The following is a 21,193-nucleotide window of genomic DNA, read 5'->3' as shown; positions in this document are numbered from 1 at the left end:
TTTCACCTCAAGACAGTAGGTGGTGGTAGAGACCAGTTAATGGGTTATGTCTTTAAGCATCATCATCATCACTTCACGGGCTACCATTTTTCAATTCTTTTAAATCTTACCTACATATGTATGGATAAAACATGCCGCTGAACAATTTGAGGCCCTTTAAAGAAAAACTTTGGACACCCCTTAATTATAATTTAAATTTCGGCAATGGAAGTGGCAGAATGTCAGCGGACCCATGAGCGTTTTTTTTTTCTTTTTTGACCGTATGCCTTTAAAAGTACTTCTTGAGGGCTGGGTTTTTACAAAGTAGGAGGGCCTGAATGGAAGAGGAGTTTCTGTTTCACGTCAGTGTACAGTTTGAGTGTCGCGGCAGCAACTTTCTCAACATGTCGCAGTCCAAGCGGAACAATGAGCGTGTTTAAGTTCACCAAGTTGGATCGTTTCCTCACTTATGTGGGCCTGGCATTTCTATTGTTGGACATTGTACTGGACATATGCACTGCTGTAGCTCTCTACCAAGAAGAGGAATACGTCCGCCTCGGCATCCTGATCTTCGTCCTCCTGGGCTCGTCGGTGCTCGCTCAAAGCTACAGCTGGCTGTGGTATACTTATGATGATTTTGAGCGGGTGACAAAGGTCGAGAAATGGCTCAGTCCGAGACAGCTGAAGGTTGTGCACTTTTTACAGCTGGGAGTCTACTTCAGGTTCGTAGGAAGAAATGTGGACTTGAAACACGTGTTGTATTTGGTCAGATAAACGTGTTTATCGTTTCTGTGCAGATACGCGATTTGTACTCTCCGCTTCTTTTTACAAAAAAGTACAGTTTGAGACTAATTTGTAGTCCACTCCATTACAATTTCTGAAAAGGGGGTTTCAACGTGTTGCAGTTATGTAATACACTACATTGTTTTTGGTGCCCTTGAGGTGTCTAAACTTTTTTCGTTTGAGGGCCACATACAGGAAAAAAGAACAATTTTGCAAGGAGCACTTTAAAATTATTTGACAATCTATTAAAAACACAATTATATGTAAATCTAGATATAGAAAGATATATTGTTATGTCGATCGATTGACAGAGATATATTGTTTATTTTTGGGATGTTTATTTGATAAACTGCGTCAGAATTAGCAAACAATTCTCCACATTTTTGGTTGGCCAACGACACTGTATCCCACTAGCATAGATGTCGAACTTAAGTCGTCAAGGGCCAGTATCCTGCATGTTTTATGTTTTTTTTCTTTTTTTCTCATTAGTAAGCTCTGCAGGAGCTTGGAAATGATCCTAATCATTTGAATCAGGTGTGTTTGAGAGACAAGTTTAGAAAACATGCAGGACATTGTCCCTCGAGGACTAGATTGAGTCCTAAAACAAGAAAATAGTCAGCTGACCAATTTAAAAAACGTTATTTGAGGATCATGAATGTAGTATCTTCTTAAATTAAACCTTGATATACTGCAGAAAACAGAATAAACTATTTTTCACTTCTAAAAACCAATGATCTGTATTTACCACCGTGTTCTGGATAGAAAACATTGTAAATCATTTTGCGTTATCTTTGCATGTTTAGAAAATCTCTACACTATATAAACACTATAATTACTACTAGTAGCACATAGTTATCACTTTTTACCTTTACCACAAATGCCATTTTTTATATATTCCACATGCAGCAGAAAAATTTATAGCAGGCCACAAATAGCCCTCAGGTCATAGTTTGGATATCGTTGCTCTAAATACAGTAGTTTGTAGTCTGCAGTTCAGGTTGTGAATCTCTGCTGTACCTTGTTTTAAGTTTGCATTTTTTTTTTGCGTTGGGGCTGGAACAGAATAGTAATATTTCCATTCTAATGTGGAAGACAATTTGAGACGAGTTATGAATAAAACTTGTCTCAAGGCTGTTTTAATTTTTTTAAATATTCACTGTTGATGTCACATCTTGCTCAAATATGAACTATACAAGGTACACATTTTTAAAGTCGTGTGCACAACTCCTGTAAATTAATCATTTTGGTTAACACTGAATGATGGATTTGTGCATCCACTGTTTTTTTTTTTTTTTTCCTCAGGCATGCCGCCATTGTGGAGATCACATCGTGCAGCTGTATCACAAAAACCAGAGACCTAACAGACTCTGCGGCGTACTTGACTCACGATCTCAGCATGCTGCGATTCTTTGAGGCTTTATCGGAAAGTGCGCCCCAATTGGTCCTCATGCTCACCATTATGCTGCAGCGGGGCCAGTTGGATCCTCTGACAGGTATCACATACTTAATGAATGTCAAGGAACATCCTCCTCCTACTTCAACATAGTTCCTTGATTCAAAAATACCACAGATTTTTGCAGATATTCGTACCACAGATATTTATATCCTAAATCAGTTTTTGATATTGAAATGGGTAGAACCACCATTAAATCATTCCAACTTTCTTAAAAGACTATTATAATGTGTATTTTTATGAGAAAAAAAATACTTTACCTTGTATAACATACTGTACATTGATGATGTCATTTACATATTTTGGTCACGTTTTATTGAATTATTTTAATTTGATTTATTTTCCTTCTGATGTCCCCAATTTAGCCACCTGGGGGCAGTATAAAACAAAGTCAGATATTGTTCATTTTTAATTCTGAATCCTGCTTGCGATCTAGCGGCAGAGGTAGACAACTTTGGGCCTAGACAACCATTACCTTACATGTATTGTCTGCCTACTATAACACACCTGATTAAAATGATCAGGATCGTTATCGGGCTTCCGAAGAGCTTGCTCGTGTGGCGGTAGGAGAGACACATCAAAAACCCAGTCTACCCCCAATCTAGGGGAATTCAGATTAAAGCTTCATGGAGCAAGCGCAACTCCTCTGAACTCGTCAGTACGGCACTGATAGTTTTGGTTGTTCTATGCAGGGGATGAAGAATATATGCCTGATTACTGTTTGTTTACATTTTGTGACAGTTGTTTCTACACTGTTCATATTTGACGCTTAATTTGCTGCAGAACCACAACATAGCTGCTAATTAGCATGAAACTAGTAGCGCCTTTTATTAATCGATTGCTGATTTCAAAGTGTTTGGTTTGATGGCAAATTTCAACTGTAAGTAGTGTTGTAAATTCCTCATTTCCGCTGAATTTGGTTGTGCATTCTCAGTTTATTTTTGTGTAGGGGGGGTCCTTTTTGCACGCTGGTTGTGGCAGGCATGTTGCTAGGCAGCTAAGCCGGTCCTATGAGAGGGCGTGTTTTACACCTGTTGGCAAAGTTTTGGTGGGTAATGTCGTGCATTTGAGATTTCATAGATTTCACGTTACAAAAGGAAAGTAACAGGATAAAAGCATTCAATGGATAATGTGAGTTAGCATATTTGTCAGTAGATTGTGCAAAAAGAATAAAAGTACCATTGTTAGGAACTAAACTAGAATTAAACACAATGAAGTCTCTTTTTTGGAGAGTTGTGTCCATTGAGTTGATATGATAATGAGCTGGTTTGATGATTTTTATTTGTTGAACGTCAAGGGTTTGGCGTCCTCTTGTGGCCACTCACTGAAATTGTGACTGTCGCACAAAGCAACGTATCTGTCCAATGTGATCCTCAGTGTTAAAGGCCTTGGGTTCCGCTTCAGCTATCGCCTTCAGTGTGACCACTTATCACCGCGCCCTCCGCTCCTTCCTGCCCGACAAACAAGAGCAAGGCATCATCTCGTCGCTCATCTACTTCCTCTGGAACCTTCTCCTCATTTTCTCCCGGCTGGCCGCCATCGGCCTCTTCGCTTCCGTGTTGCCCTGCCACATCTTCACTCACTTCATTTGTTCCTGGATGCTCCTCTTCTTCTGCAGCTGGCGCTCCAAACCGAAGTTCATGGACGGCTCATGCGGGCAGCGGCTGTACCAGGCCACCGTGGGCCTTATTTGGTATTTTAACTGGTTCAACGTGGTGGACGAGAAGACTCGATACAAGACGGCGGTCTATCACGGCTTCATGCTGGTTGATATTTCCCTCCTGTGTGGCTTGTGGTGCTGGAGGATGCTCACGCAACCTCTTTCTTTTAAAATCCCCCTCTCGGCTGCCTACGCTACCGCCACCGGTGTGGTTGCACTTTACGTGGTCGGATTAATACTCAAAATGATTTATTACAAGTGGTTTCATCCGAACCTCTCGAAAATGGAGCTGAAAGGAGATACCTCAGAGAAGGCGGCCATGTTCTCTGCCAACGTTGTGGCGGGAGAAGGCCAGCTTCCTCACATCCTCGACCGAAGTTACACGATAGAAGATGTAATTGATGGCCCCGTGTCACAAGCTGACGCCAGACGTTCAAATAAAAGAATGAGGAAGCTGGCGGAGAATTTCTACTCATGACACAAGCACTTGATATGCACATGGATGACCTACACACACATGTGCTGCGCGTCACAATGGAGCAGTTCTGCAATCTCAAGCAGGAATAAAACACAGGGAACCACTGGACTTAAAACGCGGTATGACCATGAATCCGAGTAAGCTAGCTAGTTTAAAACAGTTGTCGTTATTTAAGCATAGTTTATTTGTATTTATTAGTCATTCATATCACATTAATATAAAACAATTATGTGCATTCTTCGATAATCGTTATATTCTAAGTGTTATACTAGAACCATTTGTGTTGACATTCATTTAATAAGTGAGTGTTTTATATTCATTGTACAGTAAATGTTAATTTAATTTCTAGAGATGATGCACTTCTTTTGTTGTATGACTGAGCAATATTTTATGACTTGACTTGCTCGGTGTTTTGTAGCGACTTGAACTTGATTTATTTTTTCTTCTCCACGGTGATTTGGGAGTTGTTTGATTCTTTGAAGGTTGGAACTTGCACATCCACCCTAATGGATTATGGCCAGCTATGATGTTGTTTGTTCATTGGTTAGACAAGCTGTTACGTGTTCAGTGTAAATTCCCTTTCATTATCAAGTGCCATAGTCCATACTTTTATTAGGCACTGAAATGATAAAGCAAACAGTATGAAAAGTGAAACTACAGGAGTTGAATGGATGACTTAATCACACGTGCACCTCTAAAGATAATGATGATTATTATGGTCGTAGTTTGCTGTCTGAACTTTAGTTGAACCGTTTTTAATGAATGAAAGGAAGCTATAATTTTGTTTTTTACAATGCCGATCCAAACGGAGTATTATATTTCTAAAAGCAGATTGGTCCCCAACCTATTTATCACTCGACGCTTGAGATTGTATGCAAATTACATTGATTGAGTCAATTGCTATTAATTTCAATACAAAATGTTAATTAGATGCAAATGAGTTCATGTCAATGCAAACCTTTTTATATGCTAACATATCAAAAGGAAAATGGCGGACAAAAACGAAAATGCAAACCAGCTAAAACGCATACAAGGCAGCACTTGATAACATGCTGAAAATAAGAACTAACATTAGCTAGCATGTTATCCACATTCACATGTTGGATCAAAGAACAATCTAATTTTGAGCATATCATAAATGACAACATTCTTACAAAGAAAGTACGGATTACAGTCTGGGGTCTGATTTCACAGAGAAACGTGTGAGTCAAAGACTGTGATTGCTCTAAAGCACAGGTGTCGGATTCCAGTCCTAAAGGGCCGATATCCTACGTTTTCAAACCTTTTCCATCAAAAACACCTGATTCAAATGTTTGGGATCATTTTGAAGCTCCTGCAGAGCTTGCTAATCAGCTAATCATTTGAATCAGGCGTTTGGGAAAGAAAACCGGAAAACATGCTGGATGCCGGCCCTTGTGGACTGGATTTCGACACCTATGCTCTAAAGTGAAGCCACACCGTCCTTTTGCACTACAAAATGTAATATCAACAGTGGCCAGAGGCGGCGCCAAAAACATCAAACCAAACGAAGAATAAATGAATTAACTTTTCAGTTTCAAAACATCATTCTTTAGGGTGCGGCCCGATACAGGTCGATCCACGGATCGGTGGTTGGGGACCACTGCCTTACAGGACATAGCTTGCAAATTATGAGAATCGTTACAGTCACACATATCACCTTATCTATAGAATAATAAATACCAAGTGCGTGCCTAAAATGTAGTCTATTTGAATATTTAGAGTGTGTTTAATTCACTTGCGTTATGAATGCAATTAAAATGATTTTTTTGATGCAGTGAACATACATGCAAGATTGCAAGTGGGAACCTGTGTAAAAATACACAAACACACTGGTCAATGTATTTACAATGTACTGTACTTTATCAGATAACAGGACATCTTTACAGAGATGTGTTGAGGTCCTTAACTGCTACGGTGGTCACCACCATCAGTCCTGACCATGAGATGATTTTAAAAAAAAAAACAACTTTGAATGTTTTACTTTTAACATTACATCCCAATTGTTTACGTTAAAACAAACATGGCATGCAGAGATCACAAAATGGTTTCATGTATCAGAAATGGTATCGCTGTCAATTCCACATAAAGTGAACAAAAACTTTAGCGACGCTTTGTTCAACTTTCTTTTGTTGCCGCGTTGTTATTCGAGCCAGTAATACCATGTGTATTACTTCTTGATTGTCTCCGAGCCAGGATGATGTCACAGCAAATGATAATCCAAATGAATCTCTTCAGCAGTAATACAGAGCACACAAGATGATTTTTTTTTTCTTGATTACATTTCAAACAAAAAGGGCTTGCCGATGCCACATAATGTTGCCGAAATCCAAACAGAAAAAAGCAATTTGAAAATGTTTTAAATTTGAGAACCAAAACTGCACTTACAAAAAAGGGAGAAATAATACATCGGATAAAAATACGTTCCAAGACTAAACAAAAACACGTTTCCCTTTGAGATTATGCATACATGGTTAAAGGCACAATATAAATATGCAACAACAACAACAACAAAAGGCAACAATAAGAAAACACACAAATAAATGCACACAAATACACATTCTTAACGGTCCAAAAGCTGCGAGTAACCTTCAGGCTCAGAATTGTTCAGTCATCATGCCGTGCGGACACAACGTTGACCCAACCCAAACTCGAGTTCATGAGCAATGGAAAGATGTATTGCACGGTCGCCATCTCGTTTTGTACCGTTTACGTTTGCAAAAGGGTGTCAGCTTAGCATGCCGCACTTTCCTACTTTTTACCACGTCAATTCACTCACCTGTGATGTAAACACAACTCCTAGCAAGCTTTTGGCTTGCAAACTAAGCACAATTGCTCGACTTATGCATTCATTGAACTCATTCACCGGCGGCGCAGTTAACAGATTTTTGACATCGATAGCCGTCATTGGCAGTGAATGAGTTTGTGGATGCTTGAGTATATTGATTTTTGGTTAACATTTGGTCTGACTAAACACTTCTAAGGATGCGACTAGCCAGTTATTCAGGAGCTGATTTTCCAAACTGCACTAAACAATTCTGCTACATTTGGACATCAGGATAGAATGTCCTGTCATTTCTGGAAAAAAAAAAAAAAAAATCTACTCAGTGTTTGTGGTGATGGAGTCAGGCTGAGGGCTTGATAAAACAACTGCAACTTGGATAATTATTTACAAGGGTCACATTCTTAAAGTCCAACAAATCCTTGAATTTAATACCACGTTGAAAATGTGAACACACGCTTGAAGGACACTTGGGCTTGTGCTATGAAGAAGCCAAAGGGCCAACATTTGAGTCATTTGTTGACGGTTGTTTCAGCTCATCCGAAAATTCAAGAACGTCCGATTTCCACAGGGTCAGAACCTTTTTCTTAGTAAACCTACATTGAATTCTCACTTCCTATTAGAGCACACGCCGCAAAATTGTGTCAATTTAGCTGTGGTTGGGATTGAGTTGGACAACTTCCTCCATGAGAGTTCCGTTTTATAGTTCCTAATTTCATTCAAATGTTGCCGTGGCGACGCATGGAGCAAGCCAATAAGGAAACAGATGGTCAGTAACAGTAACGCCCTGCATTTTTTGCGCCTGGGCATTCCCGAACTTTGTTGAAGTCAGTTGATGGCTTCCATTTATATCACTTATGTTGTCGCCGTCGTGGCATTTGAACCTGTCAACTTCATTTTTTTTAACAGAGAATTCACTGTACTTTTATGGATGTCGTCAAAATGAGTGCAAACAGAACGAGTGCAAATGAGCCCAGAAGCAAATGTTGGAATTGGACATTTTGAATGCAAACTAATACCTTATGCGCTTAAGGCAAAAAAGGTCCTTTGGTAACTTGAAACCGGGTGGGAGATGTTTTTATTTTAACCGAAAAGAATTAAAAAGGGATCAAACAACGGCGTTGTCCCTTCTGCGTCCAATTGAGGACGAATTTTAGCAGTGGCGAGATTAGCTGCCAAACAATAGGGAGTGCTGGGCACGAGGACGTCGAAAGCGCCCGACTGGACGCTCGCTCCGTTCCTAACAAGTCGGCTCCACCTCGGTTCGTTTGCTGTCTGTAAATATGCATGTGAGCAGCGTTGGAGTCGCAGAGGATTCTTGATCAGTGTCCGTCCAGAAACAATAACTGGCTGCTCTATTTTTTCCGTTTAATGTACCGCCGCTGTCTCTTAATTTTACAAGAAGTCCAGTTCCAGCGCTTGGTGCAGGGACACCAGGTCGCCGTGAGCGGAGATCCGCCAGAAAGGCATGTTGTGCTACGTGGGGCGACAAAAGTTTTCAGTCAGACTTCTGCCTCATTCAAGTGCACAGTGAGTGACCCAAATTGTATAGCGGAATTTGAAGTAAAAAAATGAGTACTGTATTTTCCGTACTATAAGGCGCACCTAAAAGTCTTCATTTTTTTTTAAAAAGCTGATGGTGCGCCTTATAATCAGGTGCGCCTTATGTGTGGATCAATATTGAGATTGGGATTTGTAGACGGGAATGAAGTGATAAAGTAAGCTTTACCTGGTTCTTTTGTGTGTTTACAGTTGAACAAGATTGCTCATATTCACATTGAGTTAATGTGCTATTGAGAGTTATTGTGATTACTTCGAGTATTACTATATTGTGATTGAAAAAGTTTTAAAATATTTCAGAAATTGAGGGTGCGCCTTATAATCCGGTGGGTCTTATATATGGAAAAAGTTTTAAAACGTCATTAATTGAGGGTGCGCCTTATAATCCGGTGCGCCTTATAGTGCGGAAAATATGGTAGATTTTTAAATGTGGCGTGGGATGGGAGAAGACTCAAATCCCGTAAAATGAGATGTCTCACGAGATTGAGTCCACGAGAACGAAATGGCATTCCAGATAATGCTATTTAAAATGTTTTTCTGGAGAATGATGCCAAAAACTACCAAAACAACGCCATGATTTTTCATTAGAAAACTATTGACTCAAGATCTAATATTCTGGATTTTTCCTATTAATATGTGCATCTTATGTGTGTGCAAATTATTTTTCCTCAAGAAATTCTGTGATGGTCAAGGTGGGACATCTTCTCTGAAATGACTAACTTAAACGTTTGCCATACCAATAGTTATCAGCATTTTGGGGGGGAATAACAAATAAACTTGTAAACATGTTATTTTAGCCTAAAAAAATCTGCAGAAAGCAGATTGAGAGGTGGGGGAGAATTCAAAATTTTAGCACACATTGCCCAAAATATAAGCTTGAAGTTCAACGTTACGTGTACCTGTTTCGCTGCAAACTCTTCGTCGCGCCCGTCGCCTATGACAACATAAGTCACTTTCTTCCCGAAGCGAGAGACGATCCTCTCAAAGCAACTTTCTTTACCTACAATCCAAATATGATAGAGAGAGTCACCTCTCAACAATTTTCAGGAATATCACAAGAAAAGTAAAGCACTGCAATAAGCTTACATGTGATCTACGACTAATGCGTTTATTTTTGACTGTACACTCATTGACGGTAAGGCCTGTATTTAGCTGTACCTATTTTGGTAGCGCTGTAAATGTTTTCTATGGGGAAGACATCTCCCAAGCCGTAAAGCAGCACCTTAGCCAGCGCTGGTACCAGCTGAGTGGTGGTGACCAAGACATTGACACACTTCCCCCTGTTGATGAAGCAAACAATTAAATAAGGCTTGTTAACTCATTCAATTGACTCTTTTTTTTTTTGCAATGAACTAAGTATTAATGTAATCAATTAGTTTGGCTAATTAAGTACTAAAAAAATCAATTGCTTTATCCGTTAAATGTAATCAAAGAAATCTAGGTACCTTAATAAATAAAATAATTACCGCATTTTCCGCACTATAAGGCGCACCTAAAAGCCGTATTTTTTTTTTAAAAGCTGATGGTGCGCCTTATAATCAGGTGCACCTTATATATAGATCAATATTGAGATTGGGATCGGTAGTTGGGGAATTAAGTGATAAATTAAGCTTTACCTGTTTCTTTTGTGTGTTTACAGTTGAACAAGGTTGCTCATATTGACATTGGTTCATTATGCTATTTAGAGGTATAATTTGAGTTATTGTTATTACTTTGAGTATTACTATATTGTGACTGAAAAATTTTTAAAATTATAATCCGGTGCACCTTATAATGCAGAAAATATGGTAATTAGATTGTAATTTAAGTAATCGATTACTCTAGTAGGTACCTAAAGTAATGATTACACCAGTACTTTACTAGCAGAAGTAATCAATGACTTTCATACTTTTAGATAGAGATGGACTACTTTAGTACTTAATTCTACAAAAAAAAAAAAAAAAAAAAACTCCAAGCCCTATTAAAAAAAAGACAATTAAAAAAAACTCAAATCTGGACTTGAAATCGGCCGACCCTTAAAATCAGGTAACAAAAAGGTCTGGAAAGAAATCTAAAAATAAGTATTTAAAAGCCAACCTGGACTGTATGAGCAATAGAGACTTGAGCGCTGTGCTGAGCCAGGAGTCAGTCACGTTTTCGATGTCGGATTGAAGCCGTGAAAGAATCTCCCTCTTCACTGGACTCAGCAGGCCTACAATGGAGCAAAAATAATTAAAATCACAGTATCCGCCTTGTTTATTTTAAATTCAACACAGTTTCCAAATATCTGTTATGAAGTCAGTTGGAAGCTGTCATGCAGGAGAGTAATAAGCAAACAAACCCTTTATCTTGGCTGAAATATGTTTGATGTACAAAGTCTGACTGAATGGGCTATTTGCCACAAATGACTTGCAACTACTCTACTACTACACGGTACCAATGTGGGAGCTTTTCGATGAAAGCATTGGAAAAAAAAAAGAGTTGAAATTTCACGCTAATTATATAATCATGTTAAAGTTCAAAATACCACCATACTGCAAATTCTAAACTGTTGCGGCTTGGCGTACTAAATAATTACGACACATATGTTCATGGGTACCAGATTGGACATACCCACCCTCATTATAATCCACGTTTTTTTCAATGGATGTTAAACCTATGTGTGTATCCTGCGATTTTTGAACCAAGCTCTTGAGCGGTGGTTGAGATAGACCAACAGATAGAAATTCCTCCAATAACTTGTGTGTAACACTTTAAGACAGTATGTCGCGTCAAAGACCACTTAATGGTTATTTTTTTTTTTTTTTTTTTGTCCGTGCGTCAACTCCTACACGAAGCATTCATCAAATTTAAGACCATTAAGAAAGCTGTGCGTCACTCAAAGAGTTTCCTGAAAAAAAACAAAAAACAAACAAAAACTGTAAACTCACCTCCCACGTTTCCCTTGTAGTTATTGTAAATCTCTTTTAGGCGGCGGTAGCGAAATGCCAGTTTGCGCATCCACTCCACACCACCCTGGACACCTGTTGTAGCGCCGACAGCTCCTCCACCGCTGGGGCCGTTAAATCCATCCGCCAGGAAATTGTAATGACTAATAGGCAAGAATTAGCTCTAATTATGCTAAAGCCATCTAAATAGTCGCAAATCATTAAAAAAAAAAAAAAAGTGTTATTTTGGCATGGTTCAGAGGTCCCTGCCCAAAAAAAAGCACCTTAGGTCCTGGCCATTGTCGTCGGAGGCGACATCCTCAACGTGGACTTGGTCACATTCCTTCAAATAGAAAGTTGACCTTATCAAAATGGTATTATAGGATCCTAATATACATTTTGGGAACGTATAGGAATACCATCTTGTTTGTCATTGCCAGGGTGATGCCGATAATTGTATTTTGATTTATTTTCTATATTTAACTAAACAAAAAAAGGGATAGCCATTTTTGTAGTAAAAAGTTAAGATTTTGACTAAAACCTTGACAAGAAAAGATGGAAACCCTATTAAGTATGCTATCAACATCAACTGACGTAACTTTTTTTTTTTTTTTTGGCAGCTCCGGTTTGATCATTAAGCTGGGAAAATTTCATGAAACATTCAGCCAGAATCCTCCAAATTGGCTGGTAGGTGCTCCTTTTTAAAAACGGGTGGCGTTAAAATAGTTCATCTTATAACCAAATTATTTTTTTAAGTACAATTAATAACTTTTGAAAACATGTTTTATCACCTGCCGCCGACTAAAAACGACATCATGTGTGCTCAAGTCTCTGGCAACGATAATTCACTGCTCAGCTTGAGAGCATCACATGCCAAAAGCCAGAAAAAAGGTGAGCCTTGATTTTTTATTTTTTTTAAAGGTGTGTGTGTACTGTATACACACGTCATACAAGCGTGCATACATACATAAACAATTTAGAGGTAAATGATGAACTCTTTACTGATGAAAATAGCTAAATAAGTGTCTGTTTACATAAAAAAACAACGATAAGGTTGTGGTACCTCTAAGTCATTGAAGAACAGGTGATTGTCAGCCAATTCAAAGATAAACTCCTCCATCTGCAAGCCCAAGTTCAGCATGGTTGCCGGGTCCTAATGCCACAGAATAAAAAAGCTCTGGTCAAAGCTATTTTTAGTCATTATTTACATCAACATACCTTGCCAAACTTTTGCGCAAAGGAGCCTGTGAGCAGTGAATGGAAGATAATAATGGTCTCATCCAGATCCCATATAAAGATGCGCTTAAAAAGAAAAAAAGAGCAGTAATTATGGATCTCAACGGGTTCCGAAACGCAGTCATAAATAGGAAACTTTTAGAGATCATCAGTTTTGATTACCTCCAGGTCGGTCTCAGTAGGTGGGGAGCTGTCAGACCTTTTGGCCTTTCCTTTAGCTTTTCCCACCGAGTTGCGGCGCCCAACGTCATCTTGCTCTCTTGCTCCGGCAGGATGAGACACAGTGTTGGGCAGAGCCGCCCCTGCTGGGAGGTTCTCAGGTGGGGATGCATCTTGGACAGTGAACGGAAAATAAATAAATACAATCAAACTTACCGGGTCACATCGTAAAGTAGAGCAGTTGCCGATACGCGAGTTGGAAAAATTACCTGTGGGAGGTAGTCCAGCCGAGGCGGCCTCTTCCGACTTGACGGCCGAGTACACGGCGCCTCCCACGGCGGCTCCGTGGTCGTCGCTGTTGGGCAGGCCGGCAGGCACGTAACTGGAAGGCAGGCTGTAATACTGCGAAAACTGGTTCTGTCCCAGAGAGTTGTAGCCACTAAATTCCTGAGGGAGTCCAACAGAAAAGTACGGAGTCATTACATAATCATTTGAGACGGTAACCCAAAAAAAAAAGAATTCTCACATACTACTTAAGCATCTAACTGTAGCTTGCATGTTTGGCAAGTTGTTTCCTTATTTCGCCATCACCAGCAATAAAATCATGTATGGCAAATGTTCAAGTAACCGCTAATCAAGGTGTACATGGTTTCGGAGTGTGGTCATGTGACAGTTTGCAAGCTGAGCCGTGATTGGCTGTTACCTGAGCACATGGGGGCATTTTCAGCAAGCGGTAAAATGTGTTTTAAAGGTATTCATTGTACATGGAAATGAATGGTTAACATATGAATGACTGATGATGATGAGTGATAAATTATTTTTCATGTGCAATCAATAGCTTTAAAAACACATTTTGCCACCTGCTGTCAACTAAAAATGACATCATATGTATTTTTAGCTCAGGAAACAATCATGGCTTAGCTTGTGAATGTCACACGATTAAACTTAGCAAATAGGTGAGCCATGATTGGTCGTTATCTGAGCCCTGAGCATGTTTGATGTCTTTTTCAAGAGGCAGAATGTGATTTTAAAAGATATTACTTGTACAAGATTATATTGTTGATAACTTAAAAAAAATCTTTTGTCACTTGTTTTTGACTAAAAATCATCAGATGCTCATATGACACCCAATCATGGCTAGCCTGATTTCCGGGTTTGCTCATGTGATAATTTGCAAGCTGATCCCTGAGCATATGTGATGTCATTTTCAGTCAAAACCAAGTGACAAAATAATTGTGAAAGGTATTAATTGTACATGAAAAAACTATTTAGTTATCAAATTAATTATGGCCAACTTAGGAACTTATTACTGCCGAATATTGATAAATAAGTTTAGTATCTGTTAAAAAAAAACCTTCTCCTTGCTATACGCTGCACTGTTTGTAAACAATATTAGGTTTTGTGCTTTTGGTTGCGAGAAGCACCTCCGAGTTGCCTTCCAAACCTTTCTTCGACTCACGTTCGCTACGTGTGAAGCATTTACTATGATTAGCGCAACTAAAAATAACCAACCACTTACTTGAAGAGCTCCTGTGGTGGATGCTGTGGTAGCTGCTGTAGCTGATGGGATGTTGGAGTACACGCTGGATGTTGTAAAACTTGAGCCTTGAGAGGAACACACATACTTCGGTCATGGCGTCAGGAAAGCAAAAGCCGCATGGCGCTCTCACCAGAGGAGAATGCTGAAAATTCACACTCCCCTACAGAAAATTTACAGAGTGTGACAGCATTGTCCTGAGCAAGTGGTGCTGCAGCTTGCCTTGGCTGGGGTATGAGTAGTGCAGCTGGCTTGGCTGGCTTGAGGTATATGTGGTGCTGAAGCTGAGAAACCCAGGCTGGCCACCAGAGGGCGCCTCTGGCAGACCGCTCTCTGTTTTTATGCCTGGCCACATAGCACCTAAAGATGACAGACAGCAATAAAAGCAAAGAAGGAAAGGGGCAGCAAGAGGGTTATTGGAGACAGCGAGGAGTTTTAAAAAAAAATCCTCCTGTCAAGCTGTGGGCTTTGTGCTTTGAAGCCAGAAAACCCGAAAGCAGATCGATTCCATAGTGCAGAAGCAGTGAGGCTAATTGAAGCAAAGTGACCAAAGTGCAATGCTGTGTTTTTAGTGAGCGGTGCATTTTAGTAAAGACAAAGTAAAGACTAACCAAAAGGTGGGAGGCCGTACGTTTGGCCCGTCTGTGGAAAAGCTGAATACACAGCAGACTGAGCCAGCGGGGGGAAAGCTACCGGGCTGGGATAGGATGTCACCGCAGGACTTAAAAAACAAAAAACAAAATTAGTACTGAAGTGAATACAGGACCAGAAATTTTGATTTATTGGATGCTGCATACTCACTTGCTTCCTTCATAGCCTTGCTGGGCGTATTCGGAACTGGTTGTTGTATCTGTGGCTGGCAAGACAATCAGCGCAATCATTTTACAAATATTGTAGACAGTATGAATATTTAGTCGATTACAAAGAGGGTTAGTGGGGCATGTTGTTTTTAGGAGACTTATTGTACTGCTATGTATGCGATTATTTCACTACTTATAACAAAACCTCAATTTCATTAGTCTGTAAATTATTCGTTAAGTTTGGACAGTTCATCAAATTCATATTGACGCTACAACTTAGTAGACTGTGATTTTGAAATTGCAGGCTGCAAAATTGATCATGTCTATCTGATTTAGTTATTTATATAGTGTCAGTGCATAAGTGCTGTCCACATTACATAGCATTGTTTTATGAAATAGAAATGTTGTAGTGATAAAGCCACGCACTTGTTTGCATTATTGCTGCTTTGTTGACTTATGTGTGTGCCACATTTGTGTAGTAGAATTTTGTGAAGTTGTCAGGGAATGCTTAAAATGTTATAAATCAAAGTAAATTGATTCTAAAGATGAGCAAACTCATTTTAATTCACGGTTCACTTTTATTGGTTCACAATTATTGTAGCATAAGCCTAACCTGTGGGACCAAAACATTTTTGTAATTAAACGTTTATTATAATATTTATTTTTCAATATCGTGATTCCAATTAGAATACCGAAGACATTCCATAGTGATATTAACTCATGTTGCGTTCATACCAGAGTGTGCATACGAGTTAAGCTGGGGTGCCGCTCCGATCTCTCCGTCAGCCTCCCGATCCCCTGCAGTCAGAAGTAAAATTTCAATTCCGAGCAGCATTACTCGTGGTGAAACACAACTTTCTCTATACGTTCTACTCACGTGAGCCAAGTTGAGAGATGGACAGGGCCGAGTAAGAGCTTTCCTGCTCCGATGGAGCTAGCACAGCACTGGGGCTTCCATCTTCTTCTAAACTACTACAAATGTATTGAAATGCTTGATTTTAGCCAACGGACTTTTCACACTTATTAAAATATTTTTTTCCCCATACCTTTGCTCTTTGTCCAGTCCACTGTCTACATCAAGCTTGGCTTTCTTCGCCTGTGTCCCAAAAAACATTTATTATTACATCGTAAGTTGAAATAAAGCTCAAATGAAATACAGTGTTTCTACAAGAAAATCATTAAACATACAAAAAAAAAAATCAGCTCATCATCGACTGGGTTGGGTTTTGTAGTTTATACTTTATTTAGGTAAAATGATACAGATTAGCAGAAATCAAGGATGCTGATAACTTATATTTGGAGCAAATATTATAAACCATTTTATAAATATTGTAAAGAGCAAATACTGGTGCCAGTATATCGATGCCTATATACGCTGTACATGCGCAGGACAAAATTAGAAGGGGTACGATTTGGCAAAAACAGTTTCGGTTTTTGTAAGATTGAAAATACACCAAAATGTGATTGAGATTTTGGCCTGACATCAGATACCTACAACTCTGCCAAAATATAAAATGTTTAATCAAGTTTATTGAACAAATTTTCAAATTTGCATAACGTAGATGTATGTATTTTTTTTAATACATTTAAAACAACACAAGTGTCTGTAGTAATATCAGAACAAAATGTTCAGTAAGTCACCTGCATGTTTTCTAAATAAATGAAAACTTAAGCACAAAATTACTGCAGCGCCTTCCAGTTTTGTACCGTAAATAAGGTTCTCTCAATTTTCAAAATGTCAGAAATGTCAAAATTTCACTTCTCTTTGTTTGAATTCCAAACAAAAAAAAAAGCTGTGGTGTTCTCAGGGCCAGCAGAATCACGCATGTTCAAATGAAAATACAAATGTATAGTTTCCTGACGTTAACAGGTTTAGATTGATTTTTCGACCGTCAGATCTTTAAAAAAGACAGATGTCAATATTCGTCAAAACGAGGCGCATCGGCACCCACTTATCGGTCTGTCCCCAACTTCTCATTTAGCATGCACAAAATGTTCGTCGCACTAACAAAAAAAAAAGTCTTTCTCTCACTCATTCCAGCACTAAAAGCTCACAGGATGCTTTCAGCAAGACGAAGATAACAAGTGTAGATTTCTTGAGAAATGATGGGAACCAGTTCGAGTAGAGGACCGCCCAATTTCAAATCATTAGTCATTAATGCGGGCACACTTACCGGCAGCTCCTGCGAGTCATCCATCTCTGCGGCAGAGCCACCCGACAAGACAGCGCCGTCACAGCCTACTCTCTGGACCTGGGGATTCTGTGCCGACCCTGAGGAGGAGACAATTGAAAAGTGGACTGAGGTGACGCCTTATGTAGTTTTTCCAAAACAAAATTCTCCCCTCCCCTTGTCACGAAAACACACATGGATGCACCACCCCCAACAGGGAGCGCAGGAAGTGGGGCGTCTAGGTCGCATATCCTGCACGAGACCCACAGGTGAGGCAGGTGTGACTGACGTCACCTGACTGCCCGCCACTCTCGTGCTTAGCGTGGGATTAGGGAAACGTCCTGCCTTACATGTGAGCTAACTGGCCACCAACAAAAACATCGTCACTCAGGCCGGTTGAAATGATGCCGCGGGGGGATAAAATCTAACCTTGTTTCATCGCTCGGCTCGACTGACTGGCCTTTCCCGTCTAAGTAGGCGACACGGAACGTGTGTCTGACATAATGTGGACACCGAAGCTGAAAATAGGTCAGACGGCAAATTCAACACCGCGCCAACACGTGAGACAAATAACGCGGCACGTTCTGAATCAAAAGTGTGCCACCTCCAGGGGGTTGGGACCAATGGGAAGCATATGTCAGCTTATACAAGATTTATATAAACAACTCATAACACCTGGAGGAAAAGAAGGCCACTGAAATTATTGACACACTTTTAAGATGCTCAGGTACTTTTCTACAAACACGGACTGAAATGCATCTCACGGTGACCTGAATGTAAATGTTTGATTCAAAAACTATAGCAACAAATTTGCTGCAAATAAAAGACCCAAAAGTTTTTTTTAAATTTCCAATAGATGTTCTTTGTTTTCAGGGAATAATCTATTTTTCATTGACAGCAAATTAATGATCAATTGTCAAAAAGGAATTGTCATGTGGGATTTGATCATTTTTTCAATTCAACAGTTACAAAAACACCTCCTAAAATTATGATATTACTATGATGGCATGCAGATTTGAAATACACTTTACAAATTTTGGATATTTAATTACATAAACTTTTTTCCATTTAAAAAGGTAATAGTTTTAACTCAGCTTAAACACTCCATCTCAGGTACCAATTTACAGTTGTTTTTTTTTCCTTTCAATTATTAAAGAGCCATCTAAAAATATTTGGGAGCCAAAGAGTTATTACAATTTTCTGCTTGCTGTCAACTGACAATGTCATCACATGTGCTCAAAGTTCAGGTAATGACCAATCATGGTTCACCTGTTTTCTGGGTGTCCGCAAGCTGAGCAATGATTACTTACCTGAGCTCAAGTGATGCCATTTTCATTCGACAACAGGCAGAAAAATGGGTTCTACTGACGGTGCCCAATTCTCTTTCGTTTAAAGATTCAACGTCTAATTGTAGCGACAACAATCTATCAACTACCAGGTAAAAGTTATGATAAAGTATTCTTTTTAACTATCCATTAATAGTCTTTTTATACAACGAAAAAGGCTTGTTACTTGCAAAAACAAAAATCTAACCCAGTATATAGGTAATATACTGTGGGTATATATATATATATATATATATATATATATATATATATATATATATATATATACACACACACATACTACACACTGTTAATGTGGCTACACACATTTTTTTTACATTTTGCATAAGCAAGACAGCACAAGTAGCTATTTAAGGACAAGTGACGCCTTCATGCGTTGTGAAACAGTTTATTAGTGTTGTTTAGACTATATCTGCATCGTCCAAACTCGCTTCGTTATTTTGCAAGAAAAAAAAAAATCTTAAACCCAATTCCTCCTGGCAATAGCCAACCACCGTTAGATTAGCAGAAACCAGCAAATAACCCAGCCGAGCCCGATTCGTTTATGAAGGTGAAGCGGCGCCAGGCTAATTCCTGAAACCTGCTACAGCGTTTGTCGTCTATTTTAGAGGTCAATAATAACAACAGTCATTATCCTTTAGTTTAATAATGATCCAACGTCATGAACAGCTAGCACGGCTAATATTTACAGCGCGTCGCGCTACATACGATGTTAGCTATGTACTCACGCGCCTAATAAAGTTTCTCAATTAGAAAAATTGGATGCTTTATATATAAATGTGGCTCTAATTGTCCATATTAGTGCTCGAGGGATACAATCAATAGACTGGCAGTGAGGTCACGAGTTTGGCATGGGCAGAAAAGTTTTCCGCTCCAGACATTAGTCGGGTTCGGCCGCCATAGGAGCAGGCACTGAAATGGCAGCGTGCAACGCATCTCACTCCTGCTGCCGCAGCAAAAATCGACAGGCTGACTGGGAGAATAAAAATAACGCATTGCCGTGTCACCACAATCAGTAAACCCGTCTTACCATTGAAAGTGGGAAGTCAGGACGCTAACATTTCTGCATCTCAAATTGAATCCAAAGTGTAAAGCTTTGTCTGTTGATAGGGAGCACTATTTTGCAGGAAGTTGGCGTTGCTGCGATAGTTGCGCATGCGCAAAATTTCGAGTCGCACGTTCGGCGTCCAGTGTTTTTTTTAAGTCGACAGGTGAGGAAATGTTTGTTCATTCGAAATGTTTGTTCTCTCGAGCATTGTTATGTTTGTTCTCGCGCTTTTTGTTTCCCAACCTCTAAGCGCTAAACCACATATTGCACATGGGAAAAAAATGGACTGATGAACAGATATTTTGAAATTGCTGTAAAAACCCTCAATTAAATGGTGGTTCGAGTACCACTGGTTGTGCTACCCATTGTGCTTATAGGCAAAAAAAAAAGATAATATTAAAACGTATACAAAAGGGTGTAAAAATAAATGCAATACAGTCAAACATTCGGTTAACATGCAGTATCGATTTTATTACAGTTCAGTTGTATTTAACTTTAAATGCAGCACAATACATTTGCATCTAACTTGGTTCTTAAACATGTTTTCTTTCTTGAAGCACAGTGTTAATATTCTATATTCTAAACTACATCTAGGCAATAAATGGAATTAATTGAATTAATTTGTAATTTTAAAAATTGAAGATTTGAAAATTAGCTAAATTGTAAAATCAATGTTTTGCAGAAGTGGCGGAATGGTGGACGATTGGTTTACAAGACATGTTTACAATAGTTACTTAACCTATTCAATGCCAGACGTTTTCCTTTTCTGACATTAAAAGTAACATATAAAGAATTTGCTAAATAATAATGAATGCCTTAAAAATACATCTTTAGTTGCATTAGCTAATTGAAACATTCAAGGAAGTTAGGCACAAACTATGAATGTTAAAACTGATTTGAAATCGGGATGCATTATTGTTGTCAAAATATTTTCATTTTTTGTTTTCATATTACAAAACATGAGATCAATACTGTATACTACATAGGAAATACTTTTTTAGGAATAAACCATGGGCCCTTTATCTTACTAATAATTTAATAATTGTGGTAAAAGGAGAGCTAATTATTCTTCGAAGTTTAAACATTTCGGAACTGATGCTCATAAACCATTTGAATTTCCCTTCAAAAGACAAAAGATGTTTTGACAAAAGGTCCCTAAAGGGACAGGGCCTTAAACCTTTGTGTAGTTGTGGATATCTGACGTCAAGATAAATTTGAAATCTGAAGTCTTGGAAAATTGTACTGTACAGTCCTTTTTCAGTATATTTTAAGATGAA

General features: G+C 39.0%; 2 protein-coding genes across 4 annotated transcripts; one reads left to right on the top strand and one right to left on the bottom strand.

Annotated features, from left to right (window-relative positions):
* Positions 1-346: 346 nt before the first annotated feature.
* LOC148406425 (XK-related protein 8-like) lies at positions 347-6,481 on the top strand. The gene is made up of 3 exons (XM_088405244.1): positions 347-701; positions 2,065-2,255; positions 3,593-6,481. The coding sequence occupies exons 1-3, from the start codon at positions 406-408 to the stop codon at positions 4,351-4,353; spliced, it is 1,248 nt and encodes a 415-aa protein (XP_088261370.1). The 5' UTR covers positions 347-405; the 3' UTR covers positions 4,354-6,481.
* eya3 (EYA transcriptional coactivator and phosphatase 3) lies at positions 6,212-20,017 on the bottom strand. Of its 3 annotated transcripts, none has more exons than XM_088405239.1 (19): positions 19,899-20,017; positions 17,526-17,623; positions 16,398-16,447; positions 16,229-16,323; positions 16,087-16,149; positions 15,353-15,407; positions 15,163-15,272; positions 14,774-14,911; positions 14,534-14,619; positions 13,284-13,461; positions 13,018-13,187; positions 12,838-12,921; positions 12,683-12,772; positions 11,904-11,962; positions 11,623-11,783; positions 10,790-10,904; positions 9,872-9,993; positions 9,613-9,713; positions 6,212-8,629 (listed from the first exon to the last, which is right to left on the bottom strand). In XM_088405239.1, exons 2-19 carry the CDS (start codon positions 17,547-17,549, stop codon positions 8,549-8,551), a joined length of 1,782 nt encoding a protein of 593 aa, XP_088261365.1. In that variant the 5' UTR covers positions 17,550-17,623; positions 19,899-20,017; the 3' UTR covers positions 6,212-8,548. The 3 variants fall into 3 exon arrangements, with proteins under 3 accessions (XP_088261365.1, XP_088261364.1, XP_088261366.1); XM_088405238.1 differs by lacking the exon at positions 19,899-20,017 and adding an exon at positions 17,952-18,100; XM_088405240.1 differs by lacking the exons at positions 14,774-14,911; positions 19,899-20,017 and adding an exon at positions 17,952-18,093.
* Positions 20,018-21,193: the final 1,176 nt, after the last annotated feature.

This window comes from Hippichthys cyanospilos, chromosome 21 (genome assembly GCF_059441005.1).
Source record: "Hippichthys cyanospilos isolate Australia breed blue-spotted pipefish chromosome 21, RoL_Hcya_1.0, whole genome shotgun sequence".
Taxonomy (NCBI): Eukaryota; Metazoa; Chordata; class Actinopteri; order Syngnathiformes; family Syngnathidae; genus Hippichthys; species Hippichthys cyanospilos.
This window is presented reverse-complemented; position numbering and strand designations above follow the sequence as displayed.